At 41.0% G+C, this 14,449-nt stretch overlaps 4 protein-coding genes and 1 long non-coding RNA gene across 5 annotated transcripts; 1 reads left to right on the top strand and 4 right to left on the bottom strand.

The window, feature by feature from the left end:
* Positions 1-2,863: 2,863 nt before the first annotated feature.
* LOC149662791 (uncharacterized) lies at positions 2,864-3,781 on the bottom strand. The gene has a single exon (XM_089842315.1). It carries the CDS (start codon positions 3,779-3,781, stop codon positions 2,864-2,866), a length of 918 nt encoding a protein of 305 aa, XP_089698441.1.
* Positions 3,782-4,039: 258 nt separating this feature from the next.
* On the top strand, positions 4,040-5,288 carry LOC149662790 (uncharacterized). Its single transcript, XR_016368629.1, has 5 exons — positions 4,040-4,135; positions 4,205-4,472; positions 4,549-4,797; positions 4,877-4,967; positions 5,025-5,288. It is a non-coding gene; the product is annotated as an uncharacterized LOC149662790 (long non-coding RNA).
* A 532-nt stretch (positions 5,289-5,820) lies between these two features.
* LOC149662789 (uncharacterized) lies at positions 5,821-7,092 on the bottom strand. The gene has a single exon (XM_089842314.1). It carries the CDS (start codon positions 7,090-7,092, stop codon positions 5,821-5,823), a length of 1,272 nt encoding a protein of 423 aa, XP_089698440.1.
* A 147-nt stretch (positions 7,093-7,239) lies between these two features.
* On the bottom strand, positions 7,240-8,277 carry LOC149662788 (uncharacterized). The gene has a single exon (XM_089842313.1). It carries the CDS (start codon positions 8,275-8,277, stop codon positions 7,240-7,242), a length of 1,038 nt encoding a protein of 345 aa, XP_089698439.1.
* Positions 8,278-8,349: 72 nt separating this feature from the next.
* LOC149662787 (uncharacterized) lies at positions 8,350-10,268 on the bottom strand. The gene is made up of 3 exons (XM_089842312.1): positions 9,433-10,268; positions 9,190-9,377; positions 8,350-8,738 (listed from the first exon to the last, which is right to left on the bottom strand). The coding sequence occupies exons 1-3, from the start codon at positions 10,266-10,268 to the stop codon at positions 8,350-8,352; spliced, it is 1,413 nt and encodes a 470-aa protein (XP_089698438.1).
* Positions 10,269-14,449: the final 4,181 nt, after the last annotated feature.

The raw sequence follows: 14,449 nt of genomic DNA, 5'->3' as shown, positions 1-14,449 counted from the left end.
TTGGTTGTAATGGTTTACGAACCATATCGCTGCGAATCCAGACGTGCGAGCAGTCTGAAAGGTCTTTGTTGACGAAGACATGTTGTGTAGCGTGATTTGAAGCAGGTTTAGGTCGGACAGATTCCATGATTGTGCGCAAGGAGCTAAGAAAGTCGTCAGGGTTTTGTCGCTGCGGAACTTGGTGGAAAAAATCTCCAGGCAGCCTGAGTGTTTCGCCGTAGAGCATTTCGGCAGCAGAAGATTGTAGATCCTCTTTAACTGCCGTGCGAAGCCCCAATAGAACCGAAGGTAATGTCTTGGTCCACTGGTTATTTCCATGTGCGGCGAGTGCGGCTTTAAGTGGTCGATGCAGGCGTTCGATCATTCCGTTTGACTGGGGATGGAAAGCGGTTACTTGCTGGTGTTTCGCCCCCAGGTGGTCTGCAAGCTCCTTCAAAAAGGCAGGAAGTAAACTGTCGTCCTCGATCAGAATATATGGTATTTGGACATCCGTAACGTGAAACCCAACCATCGTAAAAAGCTCTGCAGACACTCTCGGCGGTGATACTCGTAATCGGGAGTGCCTCGGGCCATCGAGTAAAACGATCTATGCAGGTGAGCAGATAAGAATATCCTTCCGAAGGAGGCAGAGGTCCGACCAGGTCGACATGGACGTCTGAGAATCGCTGCGTAGGTCCTAAGAAATGACCATGTGGACTGATTGTGTGTCGTCCAACTTTGTTCCTCTGACAGGGTATGCATTCTCGAGTCCATTTTGATATATCGGAGTTCATGGATGGCCATACAAAACGCTGTGCTATAAGTTTTCTGGTCGGGTTAACGCCGGGATGAGATAAACCATGAACGTTGTTGAAAACCCGTTTCCGGAAAGGTACTGGGATGAATGGTCTAGGTCTTTCCGTTCCGACGTCACACCAAATACTAGCGCGTGTATCTGGGAGTTCGAGCGCTTTAAGTTTCAATACGGTCTCCGTTTCAAGTAAGCCTCTTAATTCTTCGTCGGATGCCTGGGCCTCTGCGAGCTTTTGGAAGTCCAATGATTCGACGTCCGTGTAGTTAATTTCTATGCGCGAGAGAGCGTCTGCGACAGTATTCTTTATGCCTTCGATATGTCGGATGTCCGTAGTAAATTGACCAATGTAATCCAAATGTCTGGCTTGTCTTGGACTGGCTTTGTCAAGCTTCTGATTGAACGCGAAGGTGAGTGGCTTGTGGTCCGTGTACAAAGTGAATTGTCGTCCTTCGAGCATATGTTTGAAGTATTTTATCGCCGAGTAAGCAGCGAGAAGCTCTCGATCGTAGGCGCTATACTTTTGTTGAGTTATGGATAGTTTGCGGGAAAAGAAAGAGAGCGGTTCCGAATAGCTTCCGTGGTCGTGTTCCAGTGCCGCACCGATAGCAAAATCTGATGCGTCCACTTTAAGCGCGAGTTTTGCGTCATGCTTAGGGTGGGAAAGCGTTGTAGCGTCCCGTAGAGCCCTCTTGCAAGCTTCGAATGCTTCCTCTGCTGCTGGTGTCCAGCTTATTCTTGTTTTGTCATTCTTTTTGGCTCCTTTAAGATATTCGTTCAGAGGGGCTTGAAGTCTTGCTGCGTCCTTGATACATCGACGATAGAAATTGCCCATGCACAAAAATCGACGAAGGTCCGCGATAGTTATGGGTTTCGGGTAGTCGACGATGGCTTTAACCTTGCTCGGTAGTGGTGAAATCCCTTTTGAATTTACGAGATATCCAAGGAATTCGAGTTCTTCTACTCCAAGTTGCGATTTTGATGGATGAATAAGGATGCCATATTCTTTGAAGCGCTCAAATAGGGATCGAAGATGTTTCTTGTGAGTCTCTCGATCAGGTGAAGCTACGACCACGTCATCCACGTAAACAAATACGAAATCCAAGCTTCTGCAAACTTCGTCCATAAATCGTTGGAATGTCTGGGCTGAATTACACAGACCAAACGGCATGCGCAGAAATTCCCAGAGTCCAAATGGAGTAATAACAGCAGTTTTATGCACGTCAGGTGGGTGTACCGGTATCTGATGGAAAGCTTTTACCAGGTCAAATTTAGAGAAAATTTTACAGCCTGCGAAATTAGCTGTAAAGTTGCTCAATAATGCCAATGGATATCGGTCTGGACGAGTCCGTCGGTTCAATGCACGGCAATCACCACAAGGCCGCCAATTTCCGTTTCCTTTGGGTTGCATGTGGAGTGGACTGGCGAAGTTGCTTTTAGATGGTCGACAGATGCCTTGTTCCGCCATTAATTGGAATTCTTTCTTGGCTATGGCGAGTCTCTTCGGGTCGAGGTTTCGGACACGTTCCACCACTGGAGGTCCGGTAGTCTCTATATGATGAAAGACATTGTGCTTTGGCTCTTGTAACGGTCCGGATGGGCGAACGATCTCCGGAAATTCAGCGAGAATTTTATGAAATTCTGTAGTTCCGAAAATTGTGGTTATGTTGGTTGCAGGATGGCGGATAACTTTGCAGTAAGCTGACAGTAACGTTTTACTGTCCACTAATTTCCTCGTTTTTAGGTCAGGTAATAGGTGGAAAGTAGATATAAAATCTGCTCCTATGATTGGTTTGCGGATATCTGCGATGACGAATGTCCATTTGAAATTTCTTCTAAGTCCCAGGTCAAGATGAAGAATTTTGGTTCCGTAGGTATTTATTTGTGTCCCGTTTGCAGCAAATATCTTGAAATGGCATTTCGAATTGTGTCGCTCTTGTTTGGTGGGTGGAATGACTGATATGTCAGCGCCGGTGTCGATTAAGTAATTACGTTTCGAGGTTTTGTCGTATATGAAAAGGCGATGTGAATTCCGGCCATTGAAATCGGTCGTCGCCATATCCGATCGGCCTGCTAGTTTTCCGGGTCCATTCGCTTGTGTGGGGATTGGTTCCGAAGCCATGCGCAAGGATCTTGACATTTGTTTGCTTTTTCCCCAAATCGGAAGTGGTAAAAACAGAGCTTCCCTCTTGGATTGAAAATACGGCCTCTAGATCGTGAACGGTTTTGTCCTCTGCCACGACGATCCCTGTCACGATACTGAGCACGACCTCTGGTGAATGAATCAAACCTTTGGTTCAATTCCTCGATTTGTTGAGCAAGGCGCCGAACAGATGGTGGATCGTCGGCCTCTGGGTTATTTGCAGTAACAGCTGATATTGTGGTTGGGCGGATGGTCTCGACGATCTTGTCAGCTTGAGCGGCAATCTTGTCTAGGTTACTTTCGTTGCTCATGACTAATATACCTCGGACTTGCTCAGGAAGTTGGTCCATGAACAGTGATTTTAGTATAGCATCATTGGCTTGTGAACCAGCTTGAAGACGCATCGTTTGCAGGAAGAGTGAAGGCTTCTGGTCGCCGATTTGCATTCCGCTTAGTAGTTTGCGTAGCCTTTTTTCGTCCGTATCGCAGAATGAAGAGATTATTCGTGCCTTTAATGCTGTGTAAGGATTTTCCGGAGGCACCTTGACGATGTCAGCGACATAAGGAATGATGGTTTGGTCCAGGGATTGTAATACGTAGTCGAATCTTGTTTGTTCAGTAGTGATTCTGCTAATTCGGAATTGGGATTCTATTGTGGAGAACCAGAGGTCAGGATTGTCTTTCCAAAATAGAGGAAGCTTGACTGAGAGACGCGAAATTTCATGGCTTTCGGGCTTCTCCTCCTTGTTGAAGTCCTTAGTAGACATCACTTGATTAAGTTTCTCGCTTAGGTACTTAATTTGTTCAGTTAGAGAAGTTTCCTCGTCGTCGTCGTCGTTCCCTTGCATATCGTTCTCCGTGTATTGCTTTAGGCTTGTGTAAAAAATAAACTATCGAATCACGTCCGGGTCACCAATTGTGGGTAGGTAAGTCGGAGAGACAGAAAAACATGTTAGCGTCACGAATCAACTAAACTTTATTATCTTTTGTTATGCTATATATATACAAGGTAAAAAAGTAAAATGCTAGGAGTTAATTTTTTACATAAAAAACATTTGAACTTCTAATTTAAAATTACACAGTTTTTTATCTCGCCACAATAGAACCAAAACTCAAATTTATGTTTATGTTTGTTTACAGACTATGACTAATATAGAAATACCACCTTGATTATTGCGTCATAACGAGTGCCAACTAAACAAGTAAGTTATAAATATTTGCATTGTTTATATTAAAATAGACCCTAATATTGCAACCCCTTGGCCAGATAGGTTTTTCTTTACTTTTTACGGAAATTCAAATGCCGCTTAAAAAATATCAGCCATTATTGCTTTACATTGGCCCTTAAAGGGAGAATGAAATAGTCAGAACAGGTCAAGTGAAAGTCTAGGAAGCTGAAACCAAAATTTTTTGTCCGTCTTCAAAATGTCGTCAATGATTACACCTAACAACGAGAATTTTACCGTTCTTTGGATTGTATTTCGTTTTAAATATCGAGTATCCAGAAAAAGCGAGCACAGATAAGGAATTAATCCAAAGGTATAAAATCGTCTTTCTCATATTTTCCCCTTATTGTGTATTAAAATCCATGTTAATATAGTTTTTAAAAATCTAGAAAACCAAAAATATCACATTGAAAACCTGTTTTTCTGCAAGATTTCTCTTTTTTGGCACTCAGAGTTTGTAGTTAAAAGCTGTTGTTAATTTAATATTAATCATTTAATTATTTTTCCTTTAGATACACCGCGAAGATTAACCCAGAAAATCGCAAAGGGTGTAAGTCCAAAAATTATGTTTTTGATTAAAAAATATTTTCGAGTTTGGCTGGCTTTGAAGGATTTTAAAGTCATTGTAATTTTTAAAGGTTTGGCCTTTACTTTTATTAAAATTTTGCATATATTTAAAAAAAGTTTTTAATTTATAAAATAATGAATCGTTATCAGAGGGAACTCGTTTTGAAAAATGACTTTTACCGAAATTCACGGAATCAATGAATAAGTTCCCACATCATAGGATATAATCAGGCTACAATCGGTATGTCTTTATTTCTTTGGGTGTAATTTTCTTAGATAAAATTTTTGAATTTTAGAGCCCTACAAGTAATAAAAACAATGTTTCTGCAAATATTGGAGACATTAATCTTGCATCGAATGATGCAAATTGAGTTAACGTGCAAAACAGTGATTTTGATCTGACATTTCTGTGAAATTTACAGGTTCAACACTGAATAACTTTGTTAAATATATCATATCATCTGTTTAAAGTACTGATATTGAACGCACCCCAAAAAAAGTAATATACAAATGTTTCTGTAAAATCATCAGATTTTTAACACCAATAAAACGATGGACTTTACACGGGTCTCTGTAATTATTACACATTATAAAGCTGACATATACTGTTGTTTCTGAAAAAACCACAGACATTAGTTTTATATCAGAACAGTTATTTCTGAGAATTTTACAGATTTTGAAAGCAGATCTATACAGTTATTTCTGTAAAAACCACAGTACTTAATTCCACATCAAAACAGTTATATCTGTAAATAATGCAGATTTTCAAAACCGATCTACACAGTTATTTCTGTAAAAACCACAGACCATTATTTCACATCAAAACAGTTTTTCTGTAAGAATTACAGATTTTCAATACAGATCAAAACTGTTGTATTCATAGTTATTTCTGTAAAAACTACAGAATATGGTTACAGTTTTAACTTGTAAAATTGACATAAAAACTTCTGTTTTGGAGAAAAACGAATAACCTATAATTTTTACAGAACCGTTCTGAAAATCGAGAAAACCGTAGTTGCTGTTATTTTTACTGATATTTTCTGGCATCACGTGCTGCCAGAAGTTTTCTGTTTTTTTCACTGAACATATTTTTCTCAGTGTGGGCTTCTAAGGTTGCTCAGTAGAATCTTGAGATCCGCATCCGCTCTCTTAAATGTGGCGGCATTGTCACTGAATATGACGCGAACTATTCCACGCCTAGCTTTGAATCTCCAAAATGACATTAGGAAGCTTTCTGTTGTTAAATCCGAAACTATCTCTAAATGTATCGCTCGCGTGACCGCGCACGTGAATAACGCGATGTAGCATTTCTTCTTATTCGGTTTGACGTAAATTGGACCCGCGTGGTCTATGCCACAGATTTCGAACGGTGGAGAAGGATTTATTCGCACATCAGGCAAGGGCGCCATTACAGCGGTAGTTGGCTTGGCCCGAAATAATTTGCATCTTGGGCAAGATGTTATGATCTTCTTGATTACTTGTCTCCCTCTGGGAATCCAAAAACGCTCTCTTGTTTCGACTAACACGTCATTTACGCCCGCATGCTGCAGTCTGACATGATTTGACATAGCTATAACGTATGTCAAGTGGTTACCAGCAGGTAGTATCAATGGGTGCTTTTCTCTGTAGGACATCTGCGCAGCGCCTAGACGTCCGCCCACGCATAGCAAGCCATGACTGTCCAGTTTTGGATCCAAAGATAGCAGGGTTGAAGCTTTAGACACTCCTGACCCGTTTTTTAGGCTCAAAAGTTCTTCTGGATAATTTTCTAATTGCACGCTCTTAATCCAGTATTCCTCGGCCGCTGCTATTTCTGCTGTAGTTAATGAGCCCTTTGTTTTGTTGTCTTTTGTTCTTGCATTGTTCGCGAAACGTTGAACCCACGCGGTTATTCTAGAAATTTTCTGCAGCTGGTTGTATTTATTAAGCTCGAAAAGAGGCTCACGCGCTTTTTGTACTGTGTTTACGCTCACGGTTATTGGTTGACCATTAGCTCGAAGCTCGCACGCGATATCATTGGGTATTAATTCCCCTTGCTCAAATTCCTCTACGGGAGAAGTCACTTGTTTTAACCATGGAGGTCCATGTAGCCACAAATCGCTTTTAGCTATGTCCTTTAAGGACTTACCGCGCGTAGCTAAATCCGCCGGATTTTCCTTACCCGCTACGTGGTTCCACGACATGGGGTCAGTACGCTCTTGTATTTCTCGCACGCGATTCTGTACGAAAGGCTTCCATCGGTTGGCATCCCCTCGGATCCAGTACAGTGTTATGGTAGAGTCAGTCCACATTTGCACTTTGTTTATTTTGATATTTAAGGCTTCTACCACGCTATTCACTAATCTGGCGCCAATTACGGCAGCCATTAATTCTAACCTTGGAATTTTTAACACTGGCTTTTTAGCTCATTTTTTAATTGGGCGACCTTGGCTTTTGACGCCACCAACACTGAGTTAACAAATCCGTTTGCAAATACACTTTTAAGATAAAGGACTGAGGCATACGCAGTTACGCTAGCATACGAATCCATGTAACTCTATAGAGATGGGTGATTCTCCAGCACAACCCCCGAAATAAAACCTTGGGACTACAATCTCAATCAGATTTCTTAATTCATCGCACCATTGATTGAACTTTTCAGAAAACCGGGGCTCTAATTCTGAATCCCAATTGACTTTAGCTTCCCAAAGCTCTTGCAAAAGCATTTTGGCTCTTATTGTGAAAGGGCTTATTATTCCCAAAGGATCAAAAATTCGCGCAACGGCCCTTAAAACCCATCTTTTAGTGCATTGTTTGCCCAACATAAATTCCAGTAATGATTCTACATCAAATGTTAAAAGATCTCGCACTTCATCCCAAGTTAAGTCCAAAACTTTTACGTTTGTTGGATTAGGTAGTTTATGATTGTCTGACACTACCGCAGCTTCGCTTCCATACCTTGCTCTAATTTCTTTTGAGTTACTATGCCACTTTCTCATGTTCATGCTCGCTTCCGCCATTAGGTTTCTGGTGTCTATAAGCAATTTATCAACTTCCTCTACGTCATTCCCTCCTGACACAAAATCATCTATATAGAGGTCGCGCAATATAGCTGAACTAGCACGTGGATATTCCTTAGATAATTTCTGCGCATGAGTTTTAACCGTGCCCGCTAACAAAAACATACTAGCCTTCCCTCCAAAGGGCGCTCTAGTGAATCTTAATTCTATTATTGTCTTATTGTCTGGGCTTCCCAACCCCTTTATCCACAAAAATATAAAAGCATCTCTATCTTTCTCAATGATTCCTATTTGGTGATAAGCTTTTTCAATACCCCCCGTCACCGCAATAGGGTTTTCTCTAAACCTCAATAAAACCTGAAATAGCTCGGGAATCAAGTTTGGACCTGAATCCATGCACTCATTTAGAGACGGCACATTTTTAGCGTGTGATGATCCGTCATTTACAATCCTTAATTTTGTGGTTAAGCTCTCTTCCCTAATAACTCCCCTATGGGGCATATAATAGAGTGGCCCTTCAATTACGTGATTTTCTGGTATTTTCTCTACCATTCCTGACGCTATTTGCTCTTGAATAATGACATCGTATGCCTTCAAATGTTCCTCATTTTTTCTCAATTTTTCTCACAAATTAAGGGTACGCCTCTTAGCAACTTCATAATTATCGCCCAAATGTTTAACTTTTTCGTTCCACGGAATTGCAACCTCATACCGCCCGGTTTTGCGCTGAATTGATTTTTGAAAATCCTTCATTAAAGTATTTTCTTCACTTAATTTGGTTGCTTCTGGTGGGTCTTTAATCCCGATATGCTCTAAATCCCAGAACGATTGCACCTGATCAGACAAAAAGTCATCCTCATTTGGCTGCCTAGCACTAACGCTTACGCGCATTACATTTACTGCGTTAACCCCTACAGTGAGAGCTGCTCCTTTTTCGCTGGTTGTCCCATGCAAGGTCCACCCCAGTTTAGTGTTAATTACGACTAAACTATCTGACAATCTCTCAACTGGCCCTTTGGTTACAGTCCAAAAATAATCCGCACCTATTAAAAGGTCTAAGGGAACTTCTTCGCCCCCCTTCTCTTCTCTCTCTCTCTCTATCACTTAAAGGATATCCCCACTGTTCCATTTCTCGCGCAATACTTTCACTTGGGACGGAAAACACTCCCCCGCTAATACCAGGAGTTTATAGGGCCTCAATTTCAACTACTTCTTCGCTCTGCACATGTTTTAAAATCACCCTAACCCTATTTCTGACAATTCTGGTCGGCTCATTACTCTCAAATTTGAATACATCTAGGTTTTCCTCGGCAATTTACTCTAACCCTAGCTCCCTGAAAAGTTTATTATTTATGAAACAGCGATGACTACCGCCGTCGAATAAACAACGGACCTTTACTTCTTTACCATTTGCGCCTAAAGCCACCGTTTGAACTGTTTGTAACAAAATTTGCTTCGCTTTACCTTGACCCTCTTGCACCGCGCTGTTTACGTTAATAGCTCCCGCATTTTCTTGATTTTGATTGGGCCTAGTATTGTTATTTTCGCGCCCTTCACCCTTATTCTCATTGCAGAGTATTTGATGATGTTTTCGCTTGCACTTTCTGCACTGTTGGATTTTCCCCCTACATTCAGTTGCCTGATGTCCTGACCTCAGACACAAAAAACAAACCTTCTTGCTAATAACTATGCCTCTTTTCCGCTAACTGGAATTTCATTACAATTGTAATATGGATGCGCACCTTCACAAAAGAGACATTGGCCAGCACCTGAACGCTTCTCTGAAGAAGCTGAAACGCTAAGGGAGGAAGCGGAAGCGACGGAGCTATTTTTCCCCCACTATATACTGGTTTGGTATGGGTTTTGTCATTATGGGTGTTACTACTAATTTTTGATTGGTTTCCTGGTCTATGAATAGCTAACGCTCTCTCCGTGCCTTCGATTGGCTTTCTTAAAAAGTTCAAAAGGTCTTTAATTTTCCAACAATCTTGTAGCCCTTCAGGTTCATTTCCAAAACGCTCTAATAAATCTACCAGCAACAAACCCCCCAAAATGTGCGCCATAAGTTCTCCATCACCTTCGTTAAACATCTCAAGAGCTTCTAAGCTCGCTACTTCAATTTGGCACGTGTCGTGCAGATGCCTCAAGCCCTCAATATCGCTACTTTTTAATACAGGAGTTAATTTTAAAATATTGTTCATTCTTGTACTAATTAAAATGGGTCGGCACCCAAAACGCTTTTCCAAGTTTTTACTGGCTATTTCATAGCTACCTACGCCTTCTTTGACATTAGCTATGGCGCTTAAAGCCGGTCCCACTAATAGAGATTTTAAATAAATTAGCTTATCTGTCTCTGAGAGTTCTTGGTCTCCTCCAATGGCTCCTTGGTATTGTCCCCAAAATCGCTGCCAATCGTTGAAATCACCGTTGTATTTTTTAATTTCGAGCTGAGGTAATTTCACGTTTCTTCTGCTTCTTGGAAAGTTTTGCTCCTGGCTGGCTAAACTCGGTGTGGAACTGCCGCCTTGCTGCCCTCTCTCCATCTTGTCCACTTAACGCTTCGCTCTATCCTTCCAAAGGGTTATTTCGTCCAAGAAATCCTCCACCTCCATAGTTTCTCCTTCAAACTCGTCAGGATCTTGCATCAGGTCAAAGATGGCTTGGTAGAGCGCCGAAAGGTTCTTTTCTCTAGCACCGATTTTAGCTAGATTGTCTTTTAATTGTTCCACGTTTATCACGGGATTTTGCAGCTCGTTCTGAATATCACTCATTGCCGCTTTCATACTGTTTCTAACCGCCTTGCGCCTAGCGATTTGTTTAGCTAACGCGTCCATTTTCCCGATCTAATACAGTTCCAAAACCTCGATCCCGGGTTTCGGCACCAAAATATGTAACGAAATATAGCTTGGGAGAGCTTTTTTATAGCGGACTGAAACATCGAGCACGCTCGCGCAATTAAATGAAAGTTAGTTAATTCTAAAATAGAATTAGAGTTTTGGATCGCTTCGGTTTTGGTAAATAAAGATAAGGAGCACGATAAGTTTTTTAAAATTCAACAATAACTGTTTATTACGAAAAATTAACTCGATGATTAAAAAAAGGAGAGGTTGAAAAAGTTGCTTTTTTGAATGATTTACACGTTCGCACTAGTATTTTAACCTTCGTTAGCGCTTGAAAATTAAGGTTAATAACTAAGTTTATTGATTACTCCGCGCTTTAATTATTTTATCTCACCGCGCAATTTAATCCTTTTTGGAAAACACTATTATTTCTTTTAAAGCACAATTATTCCTTTTTTGGCGCAATTTATTACTAATGGTTTAGATCTGGCGCTAAATTTTCTATCTAAACTCTCGCACTATTCTAAGTACATTTTACTCAGTTTTTTTCATTCTTAGGGTTTGGCGGGCACTTTTTAGCTTACCCTTTTTCTAACTGCACAGGAGAACTTGCTGTTCAAGACTGACTTTTTATTTTTCTTTATGTTGACTAAATTCAACTAGTGTGGTCCTAGGACGCTCGCTGTCCCTGCGCTACTATCGATTGATTTTTCTTTTAAAACCGGTCGTCTTAGTGACGTACCCCTTTTTTTCGAAGCTCAAATTTTCCATGTTGAAAACCTCTTTTTTTTTCTTAGAAATACAGCGCGGAAAAATACCTTTACAATAAAAAATCGATAACAAACTCAAAATTGAAAACAACTTGAAAATAGACTAAATACAAATGAAACAATTACATTCACTATGGAAAATTACACAATTTAAAATATTTAACGAAAAGATAATTTTTAAGTTCAATAAATTGAAAATTATTGTTCAATATGGTCCGTATTGTTTTCGACGATTACCGTTTGGTATATCATCCGCTCCCGAAATATTCTATAAAGTCTTCAGCCAAATTTTTGATAGTGTCAGACAGGCTCGACCAATCCACGATGATGTTCTGGTATGGGGCAAAACCTTGGAAGACCATGATCGTCAGTTACGAGCAGCTCTTCAACAGTTGGAAAAAGCCAACGCAACACTAAATCCCGATAAATGCGTATTCCGTGCAACGGAGCTAGGCTACATGGGAGAGATTATATCTAAGGAGGGCATGAGACCAGATCCAAAGAAAGTAGAAGCTGTCAAGAACATGTCCACTCCGCGAACAAAGGCAGAAGTACAGCGAGCTCTCGGTCTTGTTAACTTTGTGGGTAAATACATCCCAAACTTGTCAACCAACACAAAGTATCTCCGAACTTTGCTGAGAGCAGACACGGATCCACAGCTTTTGCCTCAACATGAGGAAGAATGGCAGTATGTCAAGGACGCCTTGACAAGCAAGCCAGTCTTACAATTTTATGACCCTAGCTTGCCTACAAAGATTTCAACAGATGCCTCCACTAGCGGAATTGGAGCGGTCTTGCTACAGCAGACCAGTGATGGATGTTGGAAGCCTGTCGCGTACGCCTCCAGAGCGCTTACCGACGCTGAGACGCGCTATGCGCAAATTGAAAAAGAGTGTCTAGGCCTCGTGTACGGATGTCACAGGTTTCACACGTACGTGTATGGCAGACAGTTTCTATTGGAAACAGATCACAAGCCACTTGTTGCGATGGTCAAACGCGTTTTGGCGGAAGTACCACCTAGACTGCAAAGACTTTTCTTAAAACTAAACACGTACCAATATACCATGGAGTTCAAACCAGCGAAAGAATTGGTAGTCGCCGACGCTCTTTCCAGGGCCAGTCTACCTATCGCGGCAGAAGAAACTGATCTATGCGAAGAAACCACTGAAGAACTACAAGTTCACATCAATTCGGTCATCAGATCGCTACCAATCAGTCAAAGTATGATGGAATTGATAAAAGAAGAAACTAAAATTGATCCAGTTCTACAAAAGGTCAAAGAGCAAATCAGAACAGGTTGGACAACGGCGGACAAAGACACCGCAAGTTATGTAACGATGAAAGCAGAGTTAACAGAAGCGCACGGGCTGATATTAAAAAGATCCAGGCTAGTGGTACCAAAATCGCTTCAAGAGCGTATGCTTGGCATCATCCATGATGGACACCAGGGTATCGAGAAGTGCAGGCGAAGAGCAAGACAGGCACTATACTGGAACAATTTAAACCAGGCCATTGATAGCTATTGCAAAAGCTGCTCTACTTGCAACAAATATCAATACGCCCAGTCACAAGAGCCGCTAATGATAAAACGCAGAATCCATGGGAGAGAGTCGGTACTGACATTTTTCATTGTCACAACAAGGATTACCTGGTAGTCATTGACTCTTATTCCAATTACTTGGAGGTGGATGAACTTCAGTCGCTTGGAGCCACGACCGTCGTAAAAACGTTGAAAAAGGTGTTTGCACGACATGTGATACCGTTAGAAGTTCTGTCGGACAACGTACCATTCAATTCATATGAATTCCAAGAGTTTGCCAGGTCGTATGGTTTCAAACACGTTACATCTAGCCCAAAGTACCCGCAATCCAATGGACTAGCTGAAAAGGGCGTCCAAATAGCTAAAAGGTTGCTAAAGAAAGCGTTGGATTCCAACCACGATTACGAGCTAGGACTGCTCAGTTTTCGGAACACCCCTCAAGACCACGGGAAGTCGCCCGCGGAACTGCTCATGGGCCGTCGTCTGAGAACACGCCTTCCCGAGTACCGTCCTTTATCGGAGGGGTATGAGGAATTAAAGAAACAGTGCCAAAGGGTTAAAGGAAAAGAACTTTCCAGGTTAGACAAGGGAATGAAAATTCGAATTCGAAATCAACAAGGCGTATGGGATCGCTCAGCGATCGTTCTAAAAGAAACAGCGCCGAGATCCTATCTAGTTGAAACAAGCGAGTGAAACACTATGCGACGTAATCGACGTTAGCTTCGCCACGTCTTAGAGCCAGGTCTTCAGAAGACAGCCAGCGAAACGCCAATAAGGCTCAACCTGACAGCAAACCAACAAACGCCAGCTAGAGCCGTCACAACCACCCCAAATCAAAGAAATCCAACGGATTTACTTCCGGAAGTTACAACACAGAGTTCGCCAGCTAGCACAACAACAGAAGTTTATACACCACCGTTAGAGATGGCTGCGAACCGAAGTCCAGAAAAGGACAAAACAACAACACCGAAGACAGTCAGAAAATCTACTCGAGTCCCCAAGCCAGTAAAGAGACTCAATCTGTAGAAGTTAATTAGCCAATTGAGTTTACTAATATTAAATGTTAAGTTCATAAAATGTTAAATACTAATATTGAATTTTAAGTTCCTAAAATGTTAAACACTAATATTAAATGTTAAGTTCCTAAAATGTTAAATGGCGAAACGTTAAAAATAATAATAGCATGAATAATAATCGTTCTGTTTAAAGTAAATTTAGTAAATGTTAAATGGCAAAATGTTAAATAATTATCTAAGGGGAAAGATGTATCAATAAGCCGCTAGAGGCCGCTAGCTCGCCACTATTGAATAGGTAATAAACAGGCCTCTCGGTTCTCTCTAAAAATACAGACAGAGAAGTTTGTGATATAGATCAATAAAGACTAAATGTTTACATCTCTCAAAACGTCTTCGAGTATTTACGATAAGACTAAGTAGTATTAGATTAAGAACTAATACGTTGTTAAATCAGTTAACAAGTTAAGCTAGGGAACATAGAAAATATTACAATACACTGTATTGTTGTCTTTTTAAAGCTTTCAGATTAAATTTATGGCTGAAAAAAATGTGCACATT

The sequence above is a fragment of the Phalangium opilio genome, unplaced genomic scaffold, assembly GCF_054372755.1.
Source record: "Phalangium opilio isolate 3A_F unplaced genomic scaffold, DU_Popi_V2 ptg000063l_1, whole genome shotgun sequence".
NCBI lineage: Eukaryota > Metazoa > Arthropoda > Arachnida > Opiliones > Phalangiidae > Phalangium > Phalangium opilio.
The sequence above is the reverse complement of the archived record's forward strand: the minus strand, read 5'-3'. Positions and strand labels throughout refer to the sequence as shown.